General features: G+C 28.5%; 7 protein-coding genes across 10 annotated transcripts; 4 read left to right on the forward strand and 3 right to left on the reverse strand.

Moving 5' to 3' along the window:
* The first annotated feature begins 165 nt into the window (after positions 1-165).
* Positions 166-4,045, forward strand: LOC118063663 (UNC93-like protein). 3 transcript variants are annotated; one of them, XM_035077761.1, is made up of 7 exons: positions 166-372; positions 462-616; positions 700-1,005; positions 1,065-1,695; positions 1,826-2,350; positions 2,474-2,611; positions 2,702-4,045. In XM_035077761.1, the coding sequence occupies exons 3-7, from the start codon at positions 817-819 to the stop codon at positions 2,920-2,922; spliced, it is 1,704 nt and encodes a 567-aa protein (XP_034933652.1). In that variant the 5' UTR covers positions 166-372; positions 462-616; positions 700-816; the 3' UTR covers positions 2,923-4,045. The 3 variants fall into 3 exon arrangements, with proteins under 3 accessions (XP_034933652.1, XP_034933653.1, XP_034933654.1); XM_035077762.1 differs by having other exon boundaries at positions 166-616; XM_035077763.1 differs by lacking the exon at positions 2,474-2,611.
* A 129-nt stretch (positions 4,046-4,174) lies between these two features.
* On the reverse strand, positions 4,175-8,071 carry slgA (proline dehydrogenase slgA). 2 transcript variants are annotated; one of them, XM_035077834.1, is made up of 11 exons: positions 7,861-8,071; positions 6,496-6,704; positions 6,176-6,357; positions 6,041-6,105; positions 5,782-5,966; positions 5,531-5,705; positions 5,353-5,463; positions 5,082-5,213; positions 4,762-4,961; positions 4,593-4,681; positions 4,175-4,500 (listed from the first exon to the last, which is right to left on the reverse strand). In XM_035077834.1, the coding sequence occupies exons 1-11, from the start codon at positions 7,870-7,872 to the stop codon at positions 4,295-4,297; spliced, it is 1,566 nt and encodes a 521-aa protein (XP_034933725.1). In that variant the 5' UTR covers positions 7,873-8,071; the 3' UTR covers positions 4,175-4,294. The 2 variants fall into 2 exon arrangements, with proteins under 2 accessions (XP_034933725.1, XP_034933724.1); XM_035077833.1 differs by lacking the exon at positions 7,861-8,071 and adding an exon at positions 7,382-7,820.
* Positions 8,072-8,446: 375 nt separating this feature from the next.
* Positions 8,447-10,179, reverse strand: LOC118063672 (5'-deoxynucleotidase HDDC2). Its single transcript, XM_035077774.1, has 4 exons — positions 9,735-10,179; positions 9,347-9,471; positions 9,101-9,269; positions 8,447-8,797 (listed from the first exon to the last, which is right to left on the reverse strand). The coding sequence occupies exons 1-4, from the start codon at positions 9,783-9,785 to the stop codon at positions 8,555-8,557; spliced, it is 588 nt and encodes a 195-aa protein (XP_034933665.1). The 5' UTR covers positions 9,786-10,179; the 3' UTR covers positions 8,447-8,554.
* A 180-nt stretch (positions 10,180-10,359) lies between these two features.
* wgn (wengen) lies at positions 10,360-15,203 on the reverse strand. The gene is made up of 6 exons (XM_035077853.1): positions 15,033-15,203; positions 14,464-14,919; positions 13,323-13,775; positions 13,069-13,234; positions 11,753-11,881; positions 10,360-10,887 (listed from the first exon to the last, which is right to left on the reverse strand). The coding sequence occupies exons 3-6, from the start codon at positions 13,770-13,772 to the stop codon at positions 10,706-10,708; spliced, it is 927 nt and encodes a 308-aa protein (XP_034933744.1). The 5' UTR covers positions 13,773-13,775; positions 14,464-14,919; positions 15,033-15,203; the 3' UTR covers positions 10,360-10,705.
* Positions 15,204-15,872: 669 nt separating this feature from the next.
* Positions 15,873-17,443, forward strand: LOC118063728 (E3 ubiquitin-protein ligase TRAIP-like). Its single transcript, XM_035077854.1, has 5 exons — positions 15,873-16,076; positions 16,188-16,559; positions 16,634-16,756; positions 16,844-16,936; positions 17,005-17,443. Exons 1-5 carry the CDS (start codon positions 15,964-15,966, stop codon positions 17,141-17,143), a joined length of 840 nt encoding a protein of 279 aa, XP_034933745.1. The 5' UTR covers positions 15,873-15,963; the 3' UTR covers positions 17,144-17,443.
* A 315-nt stretch (positions 17,444-17,758) lies between these two features.
* Positions 17,759-21,410, forward strand: LOC118063659 (putative ankyrin repeat protein RF_0381). Its single transcript, XM_035077757.1, has 2 exons — positions 17,759-21,018; positions 21,281-21,410. Exon 1 carries the CDS (start codon positions 17,977-17,979, stop codon positions 20,662-20,664), a length of 2,688 nt encoding a protein of 895 aa, XP_034933648.1. The 5' UTR covers positions 17,759-17,976; the 3' UTR covers positions 20,665-21,018; positions 21,281-21,410.
* stas (Transmembrane protein stas) lies at positions 21,303-22,673 on the forward strand. The gene is made up of 3 exons (XM_035077758.1): positions 21,303-21,433; positions 21,750-21,870; positions 22,003-22,673. Exons 1-3 carry the CDS (start codon positions 21,403-21,405, stop codon positions 22,637-22,639), a joined length of 789 nt encoding a protein of 262 aa, XP_034933649.1. The 5' UTR covers positions 21,303-21,402; the 3' UTR covers positions 22,640-22,673.
* The last annotated feature ends 85 nt before the right edge of the window (positions 22,674-22,758 follow it).

The following is a 22,758-nucleotide window of genomic DNA, read 5'->3' on the forward strand; positions in this document are numbered from 1 at the left end:
AATATTTTTTAAATTATTTAAATGCCAGGTATTTATAAAAATGTAATAAATATTTCAAACAAAATATATCATCCACTTGTTGTGAATATTATTATTATTATTCATAACAATATCCCGGATAATACATTTTTATTCAAATCTATTCTACGCACTCTCTGTAGCTATCGACCAGTTGATAACTATGACAGAAGTTGCTCCTTTCGTCTTCTTCTACATCAAATGTGTATTTGAATTACATTGGCTCAATAATCAAGTGAATATTGCTCATCAACATCAAGCAAACTTAAATAATACTAAACTAGATGAATAATTGCTTGCTGTTATCCAGTAATTAATTAAGAAGACATTTTATCAAAACCTATCTTAAGTCAGGTACGTATCATTGTTGTCATCCCAGTGAGATGAATAATCAGTGTTATTTTTGGACTATTTTCCAACGTAATAATCTAATCATTTTTAAGAATCTCCAGGGAGCTAGGATTTTCTATCCCTCATAGAGGTTTTTCATCTACCCAATTTCCTACATTGCCAGGTTGAAGATGACAGTTGGTTTATTTGTGTCTAATTTTTTACAATAATCTTATAACACTTGTGACTCCAAAAAATCTATTATGTGGTTTGTATTCAAGTGCTAGTAGTTTTAAAGTGTTTGTGAATTTTTTTAATAGTATAAATTTGACCAATGTCTTACTTGTACAGATTATCAAGCTACCAAGTGTCAATTATAGAGGTAAACATCGAAAAAAATTCAAAGTCCCTGTATTAATAATGGATCCTCAGTTGAATAATTAAGTGTCAAAAAAATCCAAAACCATCATGGGATCATTGCCAAATTTACATGAATTATCAAAAGGGAGACTCGACAGTTCGTTGTATCGACCTACACCAACAAGTAATATCACCCAAACAAAATTGCCTCCTCATCCAACACCGTTGGCACAGACCAACAGACGTGTTAGAAGCACTACCCATCATCATGCACTGTGGGATGACACCATGCTAGAGGTTGGTGATATTATTATGGTGTATTAAATATTGAATTAATGTTATTTAACATTCAACAGCACATGATGACATATTCACCAATCTCTTGTCAATCAGCAAGAGCATCAACATTGTCATGTCGTCGAAGAGAATCAATGACATCCTCAGCTGGGACATCATCAGTTAGGAAATTGATAGCAGCAGTCAGAGCTACACCATCAGGGCCAAGACTACCAAAGAAAGTTATTGCTAAACATTGTGCAGTGCTTTTTTTCGGTCACATGATCATCTCTGCAGTAATACTGCCCATCATGCCACTTCAGGCCGGATTTGGAGCCTTCAATCCAAGCCTAGGGCCACTTTTATTAACACTTTTATATGCCGTAGCTACTTTAACTTCTTGCTTTTCTCCAATGATCATTCAGAAATTTGGAATTAATCTTGTTATTAGTTTAAGTCATTTAATCACCACTATCTTTATCAGCACACATTTATTCCCTAAATGGTATATTTTATTACCAAGTTATGCATTGCTTGGCATCACCATCAGTCCAAGTTTTGTAGCTAGGATATTACATATTGATATCTGTGCTGCTAATCTCAGTATTATCAGTCCTGATTCAGAAGATTCGGATGAAAGTAGACGTGAATGTCTGCTGAGGAGACTTAACAGGGCTATGAAACTTGCTGAAGATCTTGGCTTGGCAATTGGTAAGTCCAAAATGATTTATGACCATGGCAATATTTACGTCAAGGCCAAGGTTAGGCACATGAGATTATTGTCTTCCTGATAAAACTACCAGTTACCATATATAGCTTGATGTTGATAATAATTTTTCAGGTTGTTTAATAGCAACGTTAATTATCACAATCATCAATCCAGTGCCACTAAGTCCAATTGAAAGTGATGTACAGTATACTTGTGGTGCTAAATATTGTCCTCAAGAGACCTTTTTATACAATGAAACATTATTTATGCCTTCAATCACTAGTGAAACGACTAAATTACTACTAAGTGTCTTATTGGGACTTTGTTTGCTAGCTTTTGGAATTTCATGCACATTCTTGGACTCAAGAATTAAAAAATCACAAACACTTGGTGATGGATCACGGAAAATAGCTCATTTAAAATCAATTAAAGCAAGCTTCCAGGATCCAAAACTTCAATTAGCTGCACCATTGACACTATTTATCGGTCTGGAGCAGGGGTTTATTTTCTGTGATTTTACTGAAGCTTTTGTTGGGTGTGCACTTGGTAATGCTGGCACTATCACCACGTGCTTCCTTAGCTTTGCATTATTACAGGCATTGGCTGGGGTCACATTATCAATGCTTATCAGACACATCCGACGTTATCTAGTTGTTGGTAAATATTCAAACTATTTTTATTATCAAAATAAAAACATAAAAAATTGAAATCCGTAATTTTGTCATCTTTTAGTTTTTTCTACTAATTACAATAACTTCTCAATAAAATATTTTATTTCAGCTGTGGGTTTTGCATTTCATGCTTGTTTACTTCTAACTCTAATCACCTGGAAGCCAGCTATTGATGATCCAGCATTGTTCAATGTCATTTCTGCTGCCTGGGGTGTCTGTAATGCCATCTGGGAAGCTCTCATTCTAAGTAATAGCTTATTTTAAACCACAATAATTAATTAAGTAATCAATTAATCAGTATAAATATTACATATTAATATAAATAATAATTTTTCAGCATTATTGCTGGGCTTATATCCTTGTACTTGGCAAGGACCACTGTCAACATCAATATTCTGGAAATGTCTTGGAATATTTCTTGCCCTTGGACTCCACGGACTCGTGTGTACACGATTCCGAGTATTTGGTCTCGCTGGAATGCTTGTATTATCAGCAATCCCATACGCTTGGCTTGAAATACGCTTATCAAAACGTGTCAAGTGTTTAGCACCTTTGTGATTTGAACATTCCAATGAAAAATGGTGTAAAGGATATTATAAAGTAAAAAAAGAATGAGTGAGATATGTTCCATCTAGCTTAATATGACAAAGACTACCGCATTCTTCTTTTCATCACCATTCTACTACTAAAAGAAATGTTCATAATGTTATCACACATTCAGCGAGCATTCATAACTGTGAAACGTCATTCAATAATTTTTAATCATCAAGAGAAAGGATTATTGAAGCTAGATGGAACAAGTTATTATGTTAATACAAATAAATATATAAGTCAAAAAGTAAGTAGTAATAGATAACTTTCTTTTATATATTTTATATATAAATATTAAATAAGATTCTAAATAATATAACTATCTTTCTTCCAATAATGTTAATTCATTTTTAAAGTAAGCAGTTATTTAAAAATTTCATACTACTCAAAGCTTTTACCACTGCCCAGTCTCTGTAACCGTTGTCTTGTTGAAATAAAATATTTCTAATAATTCAATTAATATCATAAAATAAAATAATATTAACTCCTGACAGACAAACAGGATGAAAAGTACCCACCCCAAATTCGTTTCGACTCCAATGTTATTTTTATCTATCTCAATTTAAATTAATCACTTCAATAATATATCTGTCTGATGCAGAATTGTTTGAACTTCAATTTGAAAGAAAAACATTTTTTTTTTAGCTACATTAAAGTCGAGATATTAGAATTTATATGGTACTAGGTACTTTTTACCCTCATTACCTAGAGAGGAAGTCTGTTAAGGATTTATGATCCAGGAAAAAAATGATCAGGACCAATCAGATTTGTATATTGGTTGGATCTAATTAGATTTGATGGATTAGATCTGCATAGATTTGATGAGAATATATTTTATCTGATCATTTTGTTGATCAAATCTGACCAGATTTAATCAGATTTTCTTAGATCTAAATATTGGCTAGATCCAATTAGATCTGATCATTTTTTCCGAGAATAGTTACTTATATTAAAAACTCAAAAAAAATTGTATAAATGTATAAAAGTCCAATTTTTTTTTATTACACTCAATACTTCAACAATTAAAAAAATGTATCAGCACATATCAATATACACTAGAGCAACAGAAAAAAGAATAAGAATAATAATATTATTGGAATTGATATTTAAAAATACAATATGTAAATTTAAAAAAAGAAAAAATGAAGAAATAAATAAATATTATATTTTAGAAACATGAAAATTATTTTAAAAATAATAATAACGTTATAATGATAAATTCACAAACACATTTTAATTTTAATTTGATTTAATTTTAGTTATTTAAATATGTTAATATAAATAGTTTATTGTCTCATTGCCACTGATTTGTAAATATTTTTATTTTTCTTACAGAAATTTATACAGGGGTATAATTGCCTTTTGGCCGATAAAACAATTGACCTGTTTTTAATCGCCTTAGTATTTCTGTCATCAACAATTTCTTTTCTTTTTTCACTTTTTTAAGAATTCCACTATTTTCATGAGCACGTCGTGATAAATAAGGTAAAACTTCTTTCACTGGACCATAAGGTATGTATTTATATACAGAGTAACCCGATTGACCTACAATGTAATGAAAATAAAAATAACACATTATAAATAATAGCAGTGTAAAGAAACTTTTATCAAGTGATAGAATTTTTTATCATTTTTACCTAACGGAAATGTCACATGGTCACACATTCCAAGTAATTGTCCAAAACATATCACTTTATCTTCTGGAGAAATACCGATTTCTTTCATTCTAAAAAATAATTAAAATATATAAATACTTGAAAATGAGTTTCTATTCAAAATAATTGTTATCTTAAAATTTTTAATTACTTTTTAATAGCAAATCGAACGGTATCTTCATTATGAGATGCCACCATGATAGCCAGTTTTTTCGGGTCTTCACCACGGTCTTTATACTGCTTCATTTTCTTCAAGCATTCCATGAAAGTGCGATGATAAGATTCAGTAGTAGCTTCATATGTTGGATTTGTTGGGTCTGGATAACCCATAGCTGCTGCTCTAGCTCGTTCCTTGATGAAATAATCATAATTATTATTATTATCTTCCCATTAGGAAGTTATTATAATGGAGTTGATTATTGAAATTCGTAAATTCAATAATTAACTATTTTAATTTATTTTTATATAAACCTGTTCTATGTAAGCTCCCCGAACGATTTTAGCACCAAAGTAAAAATTTTGCCGTTCAGCCTGCTCGAGATCAGATTTGACTTCATCAAAGGTATCCTTGAGATAAGTCTGGTAGGTGTTGAACACGACAGCCTAAGACAAAATATACACCACACGTTCATCATCTTCATTTTTCAGAGCTCTTCTTCACGAGATTATTTTTTATTTTATCATACTCTGCAATGATATAGTTAATAATAGTACAACAACATATTTAAATAAGCTCAAGTACCTTGTGTGTATTGTATTTTCGCATCATTTCTAATGTTAATCGTGATATCGCCGGTTGAAAGTATGTCTGTTCAGCATCTATCATTATACGTACACTCAATTTTTCAGCAATCTATAATTAAAATTCAATCATTGTTATAAATAACATTTATTTTAATTAATTCACCACTTTCACCTACCGTTGCAATGTTATTCAATCTTCTAATCATATTGCGAAACATTTCTTCTTCTTTACGTGTCAATTGCGTCATTAATCTAACCATTTTTCCCGTACGAATGTCCGGAACTTGAAATGTCTCACTTAATTCATAGTTTTCATCAATTATTCCACTCCATGGAAACAAATGGATTACTCTATTTAGAAGTTTAATATTTTATTAAATAAAATTTGAATAAAAAAAATAATTGTTCTATTGAATAAATCATTTACCCTTCTTTATCCGATTGAATTTTTTCTAAAAATTTCTTTACTGGTATGGCATCTTTAATTTGAACTTTTTCTAATTTCTTTTTTAAATCATCTGGTGATGTATGATGAGCTAGAACAGCCCCTTCACCACCAACGACATCAGTCATATATTGACGTGCTCGCATAATTACTTCTGATAGTTGAAGCTAAAATGATACGTTAATTTATTTTACCTTATTTAAGAATTTAATTATTTCTTTATTACTTTAATAATACTCACTAATAATTGTGGTCGTCCAAGAGCGGTTAATTTAATGGCAATAATACCCATACCATTTGAAGCTTCTGTAAAATTATTTCAAACAAATTAAATATTTTATTCTTTATATGTATTTAAATGTTTATTATTCATTACCTGAAACGGCTTCAATACATTTTATAAATATATCCATATTCCGTTCACACGAAGCCTCATTTAAGTAAAAATATGTCCTTGCTGATGACACCTTGTATCGACGATCAGCAAATGATTTTTCCACGTGATATTTCTTAATTGTGCCTTCCTTCCTTTCATCTCCAGCTTCAGAAATTGAAGCTCTAAATTCAAAAATTTTGATTACTTTGAATAAATATATTATTTTAATTTATTTAATAAAGAGAGAATAGATGGACACTGCCTTACTGCCTTACTGAAATGATAAATAAATTAAATTCTCCAACTTTATTAATACTCACTGCACTTCACGTCTTTCTGCTTCCTCCTGTGATATATCTTCTTCAACAGAATAATCAAGAATTGGTTTAACACCAAATTGTCGTAATCTATCTAAAGTCGGTCTAATACTAACTTCATCCTCTCCAGCAACAAAGTGTCCATAAAATGTTGACTTCATTAAATAGGTAAATATTTTCTCACCAAGGATATTTTGGGCCACCTTCATCAACTATATAAAAAAAAAAAATTATTTATCATTTAACGTAATCATTTATTACTTAATAATAAATCTCTTTCTCGGAAGTGTCAATAAAAAGTGAAAAAAAAAGCAAACTGATGACAATTCTAGAATAAAGATACCATTGTATCTGAATGCATACAAGATACTCTTATCAGTTTATCTATTTATGTTAACCTTGTCGTTACAAAACAATTATCTCAATAAAACTCGACCTTGACTGATAAAAATGTAAACAAAAGAGTTTTTATTTACCATAATATTTTGACTGCACATGTTATTTTTTTTTCTTTCATTGTAATTATCATAATTAAAAGATGAACAAAGCTAGCATCGATGCAAATGATCAATTAATTCCATAAATATAATTTAAATGTTTTACTAATTAATATTGCCACGTTATTCACTCTATTAGCATAAAAAGATTGACTTAATTACCTTGATTATATCAGATTAATTAATATTATTACAAAAACCAAAAATAAATTATCATTGAATTCTTGAAAGTGATATTATGATATCGAATTATCAGCTCATATTTCAGTCATAAATTACACTTTTATGATTGTTATTATTGACTCAAGTCTTATCGGACTTTTTACATATGCAGTTAATCCACGACATCATTGAATTTCTGAGAAATAATGTAATACTGATATAATAATTACCTTTAGGTTATTTTCAACAATATAATTGATAGAACAAAATTGAAAACAAATATATGCACGTAATAATTCTTTCATAGTTTTGCTTTTGAATGCTGCCACAGGATCATTAAATGTTAAATCCAACGGATCGATTTGTCTGCCCTGTACCGTTTTGGTATTATTGGTCGGTGTCATAGTCACCGTTGTTGATGATTCTTCATTCAATATTTTACTTGATTGTGATGCTGATCTTGATATATTATTAAAACCACTTGTTGTATTGACATAATTACTTTTAATATTTTGATGCTTATGACACTTTTTGACTAAACTATGACGTGTTATTAATCTTAAAAACGCCATTATTTACTTAATAATAATATATTATTGAAATATTTAATTATAAAATTATTTAATATGGCTTCTTTTTTTTATTCAAAAAATATAATGGCAATATTTGAGTTTATTTTAGTGATAAATAGTTAAAGAGTTTTATTTACTTTGAGAGACATGCGGTCGAACTATAAATTGAAACTAACGATGTTGTACAGGGTGAGTCGGTACTTATTCCCCCAGTTGAGTTACTTCAGGTGTTAAAAAAAAAAGTTCGTATATTGATATATAAATAGCGTATGTATGTGAGGGGATATTTTTGTATATGTAACAAGATGAATTACATAATTATGTAATTTTCATAAAGATGAAATTAAAATATTGCAAAATGGTACATTTTTGCATTAAATTTATCGTTATTAGTGACTATCGCGACATCTATAGAACTATCAAAAATATTTAAATTGTAGTGAAGTTAACTGCAGTAGCCATCTTTGATATTTAAATAGATTTCCGGAATTTAAAAAATTTTATTTAAATTTAAGTGAGGTTAAATACTCACTGAACTTTAATAGTAATCAACGTGATAATTAAACAGAAATAATTTATTACAATTAATCAATGCAATTAATTTGATAAAACAATTATCCTAATGTGAGTAAGAATATTTTAATAACTATTTATTGATTATTAATATACTAATATTCAATGATTTTTATAAAAACTTACATATTTACTTAAATATTTTACTGTTAACTTTTTATTGAAATAATTAATAATTTGTTTATCAAATACTTCAACTCTTTGTCTATTATTTTTATATATTAATTTATATTTAAAAAAAATATATTTTACAATAAACTACGAGTCTTTATTTTCTGAACACTTTTGATTGAGAATCTCATTTTGTCTCCGTTGAAGAACTTCAGCAGCCATTTGTTGAATAAAAGGATGATTTATTTTATCAGTTGTATTTGAAAAAAATTCTTCAAGTTCCCCAGGAATTTTGTCACGCCTCTCATATTCATAAGCTTGAGCAATCAAATCAAAACGGTCGAGGTCTTTCACATACTTTGCTTCTGGTGATTCTTGCAATTCGTATTCCTGTCAATTCCAAATACATTATTATATATAATAAAAACAAGGAAATATTTTAGCTGATAATTTTTTTTTAACATGTCAAGCATAACATAAATTATTAACTTTCTGAGTAGCTGATGGAATCTGCATGTAAACTAAAGAAAAGAATAGGCAGAAAAATATGACGGCTATACTTAATGTATTGCTTACAGACTTGAAGCAAGACAAGCAATTTCTTGCTGGACTCTTGTCCAGACTATCTTGGTCATCAACGCTATTGCCATTTATGGCCCATAAAATAATCATCTTTTGTATTACAAAACTTACTCTGAACAAATCCAGCAGTTCAGGCCCTTTGTTCCCCAGCAACTGGCATATATTCACCATGGCGTTATCTTCTAATTTATGTTTCTCTTCAACTGAAACACCACAATGAGGAGTAATATCTCCAACAATGCATTCAGCCAAGTCATGTATGAGAGCCATTTGCATTATCCTAGAAGAGAAAAAAATGTATAATTTCTTAGAAAGAAAATTTATTTAATAATAAAGAAGTATTGTCAAGTGCCTTACTTGGTTCGATTCAAATTTTCTGTCGAATCAACAAGAAATGAAAACATGGCCATTCGAAACATATGAGACGCCACAGTTTCTGGTTCGGAAATACCCTTCAAAACCCATCCAGTCCGTTTCAAGTGCTACAATAAAGTATTTTTATATTGTTTTTTTTATTTGTAAATAGTCTATTAATAAATTCCCTTCGGTTGAACAATATATCTGTGAAAGCATTGACCTAAATAAAACTTTCTAAATATTTTCTATGGCCATATTGTAATATAATAGATTTATAAATACTTTGTTAACAAATCTGAGTTTAAATAAATCAATGACTTTATTTTTATCAGTTTTTATTCGTAATTTGGGAAACTAGAAAATATGTAATAAAACAAAGTGTACTTACTTTCAAACGGCCAACTAATTCTACAAATTCTTGAAGTTTTTTGAAATCCATTTTTTGAGTATATATTTATCGAGTTAATAATGATTAAATTATTTATTTATTTATTAAAATATTATATTGATATGTCATTGACATGAATGTCAACAAAGATATAACCTCAAATTATTGATAGCTTTAAAAAAGTATCAACTTTTTAGGTTAAAAATCATTAATTTAAATTCACTAAACTTTGCATGAATACGAGAGTTATGTTAGATTGTATTTGTAATAAATAATTAATTAGTTAATAATAATCAAGTTCAAGCTCACGAGTGTTAATATTTAACAGTATCTTCTTCGAGTTCCGGAATGAGAATAAATACACAAGTTGATACCGCGTCCCTACTCTTCGGGTGTAGTTACTACAACAACCGTAAGTGTCGCACAAATTAATTGATCAATTGGATTTCCTACTGTATCGACAGACCTAAAGTAAGATTACTACTTTAACCTTTTTTCAAAATTCAAAATAATAAATTTTATCTCGAATAAATATTCGATAAAATAAAATATTTATTTACAAATAATAAAATACTTATGAAAATGTACAAATATTAAAATTTATTATTAATAAAAAAAATTAATATTTTTACTTAAATGACTTAATAATTTATTTTGAATATTAAATATAGGGGAGACTACGATTTCTGTAGCACCGTAATTTTTTTTTAAAACAAAATTTGTGTGGTAGATTGTTAACCGAGGGACCAAAGTATGATATTATCAACCACTTAAGTAAGGATAGAAAAGATCACTTTTTCTTTGCCTAAAAACAGGAAGCAAACTCGAACTTCCGTGGTGATGAGAAAAAATTTTTGTCTTATTTTGGGTTGTTTCAGTAAAATTCATTGTCATTTTACGGCAACAGGGAAACCGTAGTTCATGTTTTAAATACGTATAAAAATGTAAATAATATACAATTTTATATCGACTTAACCAGGATTTGTAATAGATGTAGAAGAGAGTGATTTATGAGTAAGAATACTCTCAATATTACGATGAATCCGTGCTATCTGTCCACGCTTATTTTTACTTGATGTTTCTCCCTCTTCGATATACAAGTTTCCCCCTGTTTCCGGCCATCCGGCCACCACCGGAGTCTCTCGTTTCCGGTCTGTAGACAAAGAATAGAATGAGTTAGTAAGTGAGTGGTGTCAATCGCTATTATTTATATAATTTCCTACATCTCCACTCCTACTAATAACATTAACTTAACATCATAATTAACATTTAATATTATAATCTCCAAACAATTGACCAGCTTAAAATTGAGACTTTAAAATTGTTAAATTGATAAATTGTTTTAAAAATAAATATCATTCAATCAATGTTAATATTTTTTTATAGAATTGCGAGTGCATATTTATTCTTATCAACGCAGTAGGATCAATGACGAATGAACAGAGAAATGACATAATCAGAATTAAAGTGGAGAAAGAGACAGAATAAAATTATTACACACATTATAAATCATAATATATAGTATAGAACAAAAGAGAGGCCAACTAGTTACTTGAACGAACATACATTTGTCATTAATTCGTATCACGAATCACGCGTAACCGTTTCTTCTCTTTCTCGAGGGCGTTCATTCAACACTCAACTGTTATTATTGGCCTCATATACACTCTCATAAATATCGTATAAGTCATAACATTCTTGCATTATTAACATTCCTTTTCTATATCCATCAACTTTAAATAATAAATTTTTATTGAGTTGTCATTATTGTAAAACAATCCTCATTGTTATTATCGTTAGTGCTTGTCGTTTTTATTATTCATTACTTGTCTGGCTGTAGCTGAATGAAACTAATTAGTAACTAGTTATTTTACTTTACGACATATTTCAGAACACTACTTTAGATTTTTTAAATTTTCACAATTTTGACACTCGATAAACAATGGTAATAATTTTTTTCGAGTGATAAAATTTTACATAAGTTATTCAGTGATTAATGAATCAATTATTTATATTACCTAATAATTTTTCCAAATAATGGCACCTCATTTCAGGATCTCCAGGATTTATTGGCGCTCCTGACGTTAATTCAGCTAATTCTGCTTTCACCATTAGATTTAATCGTGCCGAAATCTCCTCCAAGCCTGCTGTAATTTTAAAAAAAATGTGTTAATTTATTTATTTATTGAATAATTATCATAAATGAATAAATATAATATTTAATAAAATTAATTTATTTATATTTCATTGCGAATTTAATTTAAGTTTAATAATAAAAAATTATATTGATAGAATATTTAATTAACAAAAAGTATCACGTCGCATTTACACACGCAATTTACGATGAAATTTTATTCGTGCCAACGTTCTTTGGCATATTCACATTTTGCCATTTGCCGATTTATTCCCACGACAATACCGATCTACGTGATGTGATTTTTTGCATCATTTCACCTTTTGCATAAATAATTACATATCAACTTATTTTCATTAATGTTTACATTTAATTATTAAATTTTAAATTATTTTAAAAATCACATTACTTACTAGAGTTATAAAAAAAAAAAATATTAATTAAAAAAAGTTTATGATGAAATTAATGAAAAATATTCTTAATCAAAAGTGTTACACGAATTGTCAATATTCCAAACACAAACATCGACACACCTATCTCCGAATTCTTGATGATAAAATAAAATCAACATAATACTTTGTAATTATCAAATAAAATATCTATTTTCTTTCTGTTTTATTTTTTCTTTTTTTTCCTTTCAACTACAAAGACGCATCCGGATGCGGTAGGTCGAGTCAAGGTAACAAAAAATCCGTGATCTGGTGTTCAATGAAGATATTACTATCGTGAATCTTAATTTTAAAAAAAAATTATTTCTGATTTAATTTATTCTTTTTTTTCTTCATAGTAAAATAATAGTTTAGTTAATATGCAATCGTTTACTTACAAGTGATATTAAATTTTAATCCATACCATCATTATTAATATTTTTAAGTCAAATGAATTAATAATTAGTCAGTAAAAAAAAAACATCTCCCATAAGAAATGCATTGCTTCCATTCTGACTAGTAATGTCCCTTTCTCGCGCATGGTACTACCTATAGCGCTGTTTTACTTTGATGGATGGGAACAGAAAAATACGTAAAAAAAAATAGAAAAAACCGGAATCTTATTCCCACTTTTGAAGAATATTTTCCAGTTTTAAAATTAAAAATTGCTTTCATTACTAAAAAGTTGCTTGCAAAAAGAGTAAACGATTGCACATTGACTTGACTATCATATTAATGAAAAATATGAATTAATTAATTATTTATGCATTACCTGGTTCGAAATTTCTCTTCATTCGCCTCCATTGACGAACATACACCAACGCAGAACAGCCAGCGACCAAAAAAAAAACAATGCAGGCACACACAGCCAAAATTAAGGCTGTGGTTTGCCAGTCCCATTGTGAATATACGCTTTCATCCATAAAAGTGTCAGATATCTGAACATAAATACATAAAAATTCACTCAAACTCACTATTATTTATCATTCCAATGAAATTAAATAATAAAAAAAAAAAGAGATTTACCAAAATTGCTTTTTTAGCTACTATTTCTTCCTCTTCTTGATCACTTTCTTTCTGCTCTTCTTCAGCAGTCTGATTCTCGACCTTCAAATTGTTCTCTTGCTGTTTACTAGGCTCAGGATAATTTTCTACATCCGAAAACGACCAGAGCATTTTAGATTTACCCACATTGATTTGTTGATTCACATGGGTTTTGTTTTTTCCATCAAATGACCAATCAACTTCTAGTGTTGATGATGGACCACAAATGGCATCTTTGTTGCTAAGACAAGGATTTATGGTGAATTGTGGAGCACATTTAGTACATGTCACACATGTAGATTTGTCAGTCGACCAAAATTCCACACCAGGCTGACATATTGGAAACGATCCTGTCGATTTTGATAGATCCAATAACAAGACTCCTACTGCTAGGCTTGTTGTCAAAAGTCTGGACAGGAATGCCTTCAGCATCACCTTGGAAAGAAGATAAAAAAATATTAGCATGATATTATTTACAAACTAAACTAAAATAATCAAGGAATAATATTGTCAAAAGCATTGTTTGCAAAACTATTTAATTATAAATAAAAAAGAAATAAATGGCGATTTTAACTTAACCAATCAAAATTAATTATTTAATTAAAAATGGAAAAGAAGGGATGTTGATACTATTGATGTAATCCCAATTATTTTCTATTTTTAAATAAAATAATAATTCATTAATTATTTTAAATAATCATGCAAACAATCTTTCACTCTATTCTAGCTACTGCTTTAGGTGTCTAGATGTTTTGGATGTCTTTTTAATAATTAATGACATCACAACACTATATTTTTATTAATAAAATATTATTATAAAAGTGTGACCTTGATCGCAATGCATTGTTAATGAGATTTAAACAAAATGCATTGGTTGGCGTCTGTTACATCCGGTTTACCGGCTTATAATTGCAACTGTAGTTATAAATTGTAATTCATCAACCTCATACACACACTTTATCTTATTTATTAAATTACATTAACGATTATTAATCAATTAATTAAAATAAACTTATACAATAATTCCATCAAGTAGTTACATAATAACCAAATCTTGACATTTTTATTTATTTATTTATTTTTTTTTAATTTATTATTTTAATATCTTTTTATGAGTACTTACGATGTCGTCACAAATAAAGTCATAATTATGGCGTAATTATATGGATCAAAGAGTCAAATAAATTATTAAAAATAATTGTCACAATATAAAACACTATTTAAACACTTAAAAAAATAAATTAACAATTTTTAGTAAACACAAAATAGCACACAAATAACATTCTTCATACTTTTGAATATTATTTTAAAATTTATTGACACGAAATAACTGTATAATAATTTAATTATGCTATTATATTACTTGCATTTCGAATAGACTAGTAGAAAATAGTAATTTTAAGAAATAAAATACACTTGTTGGGTGTAAAAATTGAAGAAAAAACCGGCGTTACTTAAATAGAAATGAAATTGATGTTTCTCCACACACAGTTGGTGTAGCTGATTGTGAGAGAGTAGTTCGACTGGTTCTATCTAATTTCCGCCTACACGACTAACGGCCAAGAGAGAGAGAGGAGACCTGAAAGAAGAGAACACACTAGCTAGTAAATGCCAACAGTACTCTTAAGTGGGAGAAGCGACGAAAAGGAAATAAGCAGAAAAAGAGAATGTAAATAAAATTTTCGAACTCACCAAGCATTGGAACCTCCAGACGGTCAGTATGAATTGTTGGAAATATTATTTCGGCAACAACAATTGTTTTTAAGAGGTTAGAAATATGATTGTCAAATTTATTTATTCAAAGATGTCTTTGTTTCTTTTCAGAGTAAGATAATTAATATTAGTAATTTTTTTCGGAAAATTCCGGATGTTTAGGACAGGAAATCTCGAAGTATTTTCAGACTGAAGTATAAATCGGAGCATCTGGAGTTGGTCTATCGTTAGTTGATGATTTCTAGTTAGTTGATATTTTTTACTTTGCTACTTTGTTTTTTATGCTTCTTTTCCTTTTTGTTGATGTCAAAAAGCACTTGAGTGTGCTCGAGGTGTCAGAGTGTCAGAATTGAACATAATTCATATGTAATTTTTTTAATTAAACTGAGGTTAGAGATCAAATTAAGATGAATAAAATCGTTTATTTACAAGCTACTCTCCATTGGATCTGTAATAATATCAATTAATATCTTGAATGCTATTTTTTTAAATAAATTCTCTGTAATCCGATTTTATATTTATTAAAAATGCACTTTAAAAAATGGTGACAATTTTTTTTCTAAAAAAATAAAATTCAAAGTCTATATTGTATTAAAAATTGTTTATTTATTTTTATTAATATATATTTCATAATTATTTAATGTTTAAAATGTATTATTAGTTATTTAATCTTTTTTTCATTTCATGTAATAAGAGAAATTGATTCAAATATTTTTGCATTTGAATTGGGCGCCATTTTATGAAGGACATCTATCAGCAAAAAATAAAATTATTACCACTCGACACTACAGTTTAATGTGTGTGTTTACGTCTGTGAATAGTATGTTTAATGTGTGTGGGCTACGCGTTGGTAGTAAATTATATTAATTTTATTTATTTGTAATATTTGTTTATTTATTATTTTGCGAAAATGAATCATCAGTGTTCGATATGTTGTGAAATATTTAAGTCTTCCAATGAATTATGTTCACCCCTTTGTGGACATGTATTCCATTTTCATTGTCTTTCACAGTGGCTTGAAAGGTATTGTTTATGTTTTGTTATTTCTAACTTAAAAAATGGCATCATTGAACAAAATATTATTTATTTCCTTGTATAAAAATGGTGTTGTTAATTATTAAATATTAATTTCAGATCAGAAACATGTCCACAGTGCCGGCAAAAAACAAACTACAGCGAAGTCCATCGGCTTTATTTTCACAATAGTATAAATTGCGAAAGTGACAATTTAGCGACACTTCAAGAAAAGCTTGATAGCTTAGAGTTAGAAATAAAATTAAAGGACACTCGTCTTAATCGTCATAAAAATGAATTACAGACATTGAAAAAAAAAAACGAAGAATTGTCTAAAGAACTAAATGACTTAGAATCCAAAATGAATCAGAAAAAAAGTCATATGAAAGCATTACGAAATGAAAATATATTTTTAAAAAATATGAGTATTGGAAATGAAATGATGAAATTGGATCTCTTACGGATTCAAAAACAACTACAAAATGCAGACGAGTAAGTATATTAGTTTGTAAAATAATTATTTATTCATTTAAACAATATTTTACATGTGTATGTTTTGATTTCAGTTCACAACAATATAAAGAACTATTAGAAGTGAAAAATAAATGTTTAAAAGATGTTACTGCTGAAAATGAAACATTGAAAAATGATAATTTTCGGCTTGAAGAGTACCTGAAAGATAAAGAAGAGTAAGTATTGTAGTCTGCGTAGTAACAATTCATTTTAATATTTTCTAATATCCATACCTTATTATTATACTTATCAATTCATTTCAGTGAATTGGCATGGGCTAATTCAAGACTAAACAAGAATCGTGATAAAATAAAAAAATTGAAACATAAACTGAAGAAGTATAAATCAAAAGAAGTGTAAGTATTATGATGACAATGAATTAATAATAATGATGATGAAATTAATTCATGATATTTAATTACAGAGGTAGTTCAAATGAACAAGACAATTCAAATGAAGATAATGATACTGAAACTCCAAACGAAAATCATGATGATACCACTGAATCAAATGAAAATGCCGCCGCACCTTGTTTGAAAGTATACAATCTTCGTGACAGATAAAAAACCAAATGATAATTTTAACACCTTTAGAAATAATATTTTTTTTAATTAATTTTCTCTCTCTTTTTTTTTGAAGAATAATCATGTTAATTTGAGATAATTAAATTGTTAAATAATGAACTCTTTTATGTAGCTAATGATCTCGGAAGCTTTTCATAGATTGAAAACTTCCTAATAAGTATAAGCAAAGTTAGAAAATATTATGAGCTTCCAAAAATTTTATACAAACAACTCTACTACCTCGAACTAGGTTAACTAATCTAGTAGAAATATTTATTAAAACATTGATATTTTTTAATAATTCATATTTATATCATTTTTTTAAATTAATAAACATTAAAAATTATATTACATCCTGAGCATTGTCTTCTTTAAGCTTTTTTTTTCAACACAGTCATCATTTTGTGTTTCTTCAAATGGAAAAAATATTTATTTCATTTACCACTCTTTATCAATAAAATTCCATTGAAAATGAAGTTCTTATATATATAGTTTTAAAAACATTTGCGGTACGCTTCATTTCAAATAACTTCTCGGCAGTTAATATATATATATATATATATATATATATATAGATATATGATATGATGTACATAGTCCACACAGAGAGAAGTCTTCTCTCTGTGTTAATTATTCTGGCGAATTGTTTTGTTTGGTGATTTTTTCGTAGTCCATTCTCTATTATTTTTTTTAGTAGATGTTCATTAGACACTGATTCAAGGAAATATTGTTCTACGATTGAATATTTCATCAAGAACATCACAATAAAATTATTACAATAATAACCAAATCGACATTAGTTTTCAGTTCTAACCTCTGATAACTCCTGTTCTATGATGGAAAGGATTGCATTGGATAGACTTTATTTATCCCGCTTGTCAGATGTTGATTCAGAAGTCATTCTTATAACAGCAACAAACAGAGTATCCGCGATTGAACAAATCATTCCAGTGAAGCTTGAGCACCCTAATCATTTTGGCTTTTTACAATTTCATTATAAAGGTCCAGGATTCTGTAATGTTTTTTCTCTCAGTTCAGTTAAAGTTAGTGGATTATTGTTAATACAATCAAATACTGAAGATCATGAAGTCTTTCTGAAAGATGTACAAAATAACATAACTGAAGGTGACTGGAATATCATCCACATCGATACAAAAAATGAAAGTGATTGTCATTACTTATTTGAAAAATCCATAGAGGATAACTGTACAGTTATTTTTGCCATGAAGTTGATGATTGTTGATGCGAATGACTCCTCGCGACAACTTGTTCTTTATCTAAATAAAGTTGATTGCCTACTCCTATGTCGGGCAATAAAAGAGAAAGATATGAAAATGATTAAAATGTATCTTAACTTCAACTTGGACATCAATGCAAGAAATGAAGCAAGTGAGACACCTCTTCATGTTGCTGTTGATTTAGGAATGTCTGATGTCGTGGATCTTCTTATCAGTAATGGTGCAGATGTTAATGCTTCCAACGAACACCGTCGAGTACCACTTCACAGTGCAGTTATAAATGCTAATTCAACAATATTTGACATTCTTATTAAAAATCAGGCAAAACTAAACGAGAAAGATGATGAAGCTCGAACTCCACTTCATTATGCTGTAGATACTGGAAATATGGAATTTGTAAATATTCTTCTGAAAAGAGGTGCTAATTGTAACCTTAAAGATTCCTGTAAGAATGCGCCACTTCATTTGGCAGTTGAGCAAAATAATTTAGATATGATTAAAGCATTTCTTAATTTCAACTTGGACATCAATGCAAGAAATAACGCAGGTGAGACACCTCTTCATGTTTCCGTTAAATCTAGAAAAAAGAATATCGTAGATCTTCTTATCAGTAATGGTGCAGATGTTAATGCTTCCAACAAACAGCGTCAAGTACCACTTCACAGTGCCGTTAAAGAATATAATTTAAAAATATTGGACACTCTGCTTAAAAATCAGGTGAACTTTGATAAACAAGATAGAGAAGGTCAGACTCCACTTCATCTTGCTGTTGGTGCTGAAAATTTAGATGCTGTTGATATGTTTTTGAAAAAGGGTGTTAATTATAAACTTATAGATGCGTGGGATCGCACACCACTTCATTTGGCAGCTGAAAGAATGCATTTAGATATGATTAAAGTTTTTCTTGATAATAATGTTGATCCTAATATTGTAAATTCATGTAATCAAACTCCACTTCATGTAATTGATCAGTTAATTCACATAAAAACTTATGGATACAGAAGATTTGGGAATCGTTCACTAGGAGACGGCCCTAGAAATACAGAATTTTATTTACCATTTATTATTACTCTGTTAGAAAAAGGAGCAGATCTTAATTTTCAAGATAAAGGAGGTAATACTCCTTACAATAATGCTGTGAAGAATGGACGAAGAATACTTGCAAAAGCTTTTCAAGAATGTGAGTGCATTAACGGTGTTATCGCTGTTAAAAACAAAGCTCAATCAGGGAAATTTACTTTACACGTAACATTAGAGACATCTAATGTTGAAATGAAGATTATTCAGTGTATTGTGAAAGCTACTAGTGACATTGATGCTAAAGATGAACGTGGAAGAACAGCTCTTCATATTGCAACGATCAACCATTTAGATAGTTCAACGGTTCATCATTCTCACAAATTCTTATATACCGAACGTATAGAATATCTTTTACGTAATAAAGCTAATATCAATGCAGTCGACAATGATATGAGCACTCCACTTCACCATGCTTGTAGGAACAAGAATGTACATGTTGTTGAGTACTTGATAGAAAAAGGAGCTGATCCTAGGATAAGAGATAAAGATGGTAAAACTGTACTTCACTATGCATGCATGATGGATTGGCGCTACTCACAGTCATCCTCTCACAGGAGGAAAGATGTTCAAAGTAAAATTATCTCCATTCTTGTTAAAAATGGTGTATCTGTTAATTGGGATGATAAATTTGGTAAAACACCTCTACATTATGTTGTTGAAGAAAATGATGATACATCCTTTTATCTTTATCAACTACTTCTACAGAACGGTGCTGATATTAATATTGAGGATAATGATCGTGATACAGCATTTGATAAATTATTGAAACAACATTCTCTATCTAAATCTAAAAAAGTAGCACCATTCATACATCATGTGATCAAAATGAAAGTTATGGAGAAGTGGGTTCTTAAAAAAACTTTAGATAAAATTTATGAAGAGAAAAATAAAATCTTTTTGAAACAAGTAAAGAATTACGAGGATAATTGTAACATAGAGATTAATGCTATGAAAAAACAAAAAATTGGTCAGAGTGATATAACTTTCTACGATTTTCTGAAGACAAGTCCAGATGATACAGCAAATTATGCTCAGAATCAAAATATAGTGGAAGCTATAGAATCAAATCAATTGAAAAAAAGGTTTCCTATTTATAATGAATTTTTAAAATGTCATTTGCGTGAAATTCAACAATGGGATAAATCATCTGATCAAACTCAAGAGTCATTAAATACTTTTAAAAAGAAAAAACTGAAACTGTAGTTAAAAATTAAGTTCAATTATACTAAAAATAATATTTTATATTTTTTTAAACGATTCACTTCTGAAGAAGGTAATTGAGAAGGTAAATAATACTAGATTCTGTTCGAATTCGAACAAAAAGTTCCTCAAAGGGTCAGAAAACACCCAAGCATAACTCAAGAAATCTTTTTTTTTTTTATATTTATAAATAATTTTTTTTACTATGTATTGTTATAAACTACATAATATTTATAAATAAAAATGCAATTATCCAACGGAGAAAGAAACGATGCCAACGCTTATTTATAAGAACTAAAAATTAAATTAGAAAGCGCGGTATTTTAGAGATGGACAATTAATTGTCTTTTTTTAAAGGTTAGTTTAAAGCATTTATAAAAAAATGTTGGTAAATAAAATGTTTTTATATATCAAATTTTATCATCTAATTATAAAAAATGTATTTTCTAAAATAAAAAAATGTTTATTACAGCATCAAAAATACTTCTAGTCTATAAAAATTATTAGATATCCATACTGACTATTAATAGATAAATAATATACATATATTGGAATGTGAATCACTATTGATTATCATTAAAAAAATTTTGATTTTGTAATGAAACTATTATCTACACAGACAGTGAAGGACGATAGTAAGCATTCAGCATTTCTTCCATCAAGAGTACTTATCGGAGTACCGTGGATCGTCAGTTAGCCAAAAATTATTTTAAAGGTTATTTAAACAAGATTTCTCTTAAAATGAGTACTAAATTAAAAAAGGGAACTTCAGGTATGATAAACTATTATTTTATTTATTTTATTACGCTTTTATACTCTCTATGTCGTCATCATTGTTTTCATATTTTGGAGTTATTGAAAATTCTAACCTCAAACTCATCCATCAGCAAATATTAAATCAATCATAATTTCCTTTGTTTTTATTTTTTAAATGAATAAATTAATATTCTGGTAAATTTTTTGCTCCAAAAACATATAAACAATGTGATCTTGATGACAATATATGTGTTGACGTGGACCAATCAACAATCCACACATTTAAAAGTTAATGATTATCATTAATTTATGATTTATTTATGTTTTTTTAGGTTATGCTGATTCAACACAAGATATTTCAACAAGAAGATCACTTTTAACAGTCGTATTAATTTTTCTAACCTCACTTGCAGCTTTGTGTTATGTTTATGCCAATTTCCCAGATCTAGATGAGTAAGTTTTTATTTTTATTTATCAAAATTTAATCTATTTTATGAATATTTAATAGCACTTAATCTTTATTGAAGCTAAAACATCAATTTTATCAGACTAAAATCATTTTTAAAAAAACATTTGACTTTTTAGGAGTGAAAAGAAGTATATAAAATTACCATTACACATTGAAGATGCTCAGAATCTTGGAAGGGTCCTAGAACGATATAAACAACTGTACTACCTCGAAGTCTTAACTGGTTTATTTATTACATATATATTTCTTCAAACATTTGCAATACCAGGATCAATATTTTTATCAATCCTATCAGGATTTTTATTTTCATTTCCACTAGCTTTATTATTAGTATGTACTTGTAGTGCTATTGGTGCATCACTTTGTTATTTATTATCATCACTATTAGGTAGGAAACTTTTATTTAAATATTTCCCAGACCGAGCAAATCAATGGTCTCTAACCATTGAAAAGCATAAAAATAATTTACTAAATTATATCATATTTTTAAGAATAACACCATTTTTACCTAATTGGTTTATCAACTTAGCTAGTCCTGTTATTGGTGTTCCAATGATTCCTTTTATTGTTGGTACATTTATTGGTGTTGCACCACCATCATTCGTAGCTATTCAAGCAGGACAAACTTTAAATAAATTGACATCATCTAGTGATGCTTGGTCATGGACAAGTATTATTATATTATTCATATTTGCTTTACTATCTCTAGTACCTGTTTTATTTAAAAAGAGCTTTAGACAAAAGTTTGATTGATTTATTCAATTAATAAACACTTCCAAAGAAATTATTTATTATGACTATTATTCATTTATTAAGGAGGTAGTTGCACAACTGATAGCATAGGCTAGGGAAAATCTACATTAAAATACAAA

The sequence above is a fragment of the Chelonus insularis genome, unplaced genomic scaffold (assembly GCF_013357705.1).
Source record: "Chelonus insularis isolate UGA/USDA-ARS -01 unplaced genomic scaffold, ASM1335770v1 contig_146_pilon, whole genome shotgun sequence".
NCBI classification, from domain to species: Eukaryota; Metazoa; Arthropoda; class Insecta; order Hymenoptera; family Braconidae; genus Chelonus; species Chelonus insularis.

Coding starts and splice junctions, on each gene's coding strand:
- LOC118063663 (XM_035077762.1), top strand. CDS start 817: ATGGGATCATTGCCAAATTTACATGAATTATCAAAAGGGAGACTCGAC. Junction 1,006..1,064: donor GGGATGACACCATGCTAGAG/GTTGGTGATATT, acceptor AACATTCAACAG/CACATGATGACATATTCACC. Junction 2,612..2,701: donor CTGGGAAGCTCTCATTCTAA/GTAATAGCTTAT, acceptor ATAATTTTTCAG/CATTATTGCTGGGCTTATAT.
- slgA (XM_035077833.1), bottom strand. CDS start 7,723: ATGGCGTTTTTAAGATTAATAACACGTCATAGTTTAGTCAAAAAGTGT. Junction 6,358..6,495: donor GCAGAAAGACGTGAAGTGCA/GTGAGTATTAAT, acceptor TTTTGAATTTAG/AGCTTCAATTTCTGAAGCTG. Junction 5,464..5,530: donor GATTGAATAACATTGCAACG/GTAGGTGAAAGT, acceptor TTTTAATTATAG/ATTGCTGAAAAATTGAGTGT.
- LOC118063672 (XM_035077774.1), bottom strand. CDS start 9,785: ATGGATTTCAAAAAACTTCAAGAATTTGTAGAATTAGTTGGCCGTTTG. Junction 9,472..9,734: donor AATTAGTTGGCCGTTTGAAA/GTAAGTACACTT, acceptor ACTTTATTGTAG/CACTTGAAACGGACTGGATG. Junction 8,798..9,100: donor AACTGCTGGATTTGTTCAGA/GTAAGTTTTGTA, acceptor TGGAATTGACAG/GAATACGAATTGCAAGAATC.
- wgn (XM_035077853.1), bottom strand. CDS start 13,772: ATGCTGAAGGCATTCCTGTCCAGACTTTTGACAACAAGCCTAGCAGTA. Junction 13,235..13,322: donor TAGCTAAAAAAGCAATTTTG/GTAAATCTCTTT, acceptor ATTTATGTTCAG/ATATCTGACACTTTTATGGA. Junction 10,888..11,752: donor TTATTTGGAAAAATTATTAG/GTAATATAAATA, acceptor CTTTGTCTACAG/ACCGGAAACGAGAGACTCCG.
- LOC118063728 (XM_035077854.1), top strand. CDS start 15,964: ATGAATCATCAGTGTTCGATATGTTGTGAAATATTTAAGTCTTCCAAT. Junction 16,077..16,187: donor CTTTCACAGTGGCTTGAAAG/GTATTGTTTATG, acceptor TATTAATTTCAG/ATCAGAAACATGTCCACAGT. Junction 16,757..16,843: donor TACCTGAAAGATAAAGAAGA/GTAAGTATTGTA, acceptor AATTCATTTCAG/TGAATTGGCATGGGCTAATT.
- LOC118063659 (XM_035077757.1), top strand. CDS start 17,977: ATGATGGAAAGGATTGCATTGGATAGACTTTATTTATCCCGCTTGTCA.
- stas (XM_035077758.1), top strand. CDS start 21,403: ATGAGTACTAAATTAAAAAAGGGAACTTCAG. Junction 21,434..21,749: donor ATTAAAAAAGGGAACTTCAG/GTATGATAAACT, acceptor ATGTTTTTTTAG/GTTATGCTGATTCAACACAA. Junction 21,871..22,002: donor AATTTCCCAGATCTAGATGA/GTAAGTTTTTAT, acceptor TTGACTTTTTAG/GAGTGAAAAGAAGTATATAA.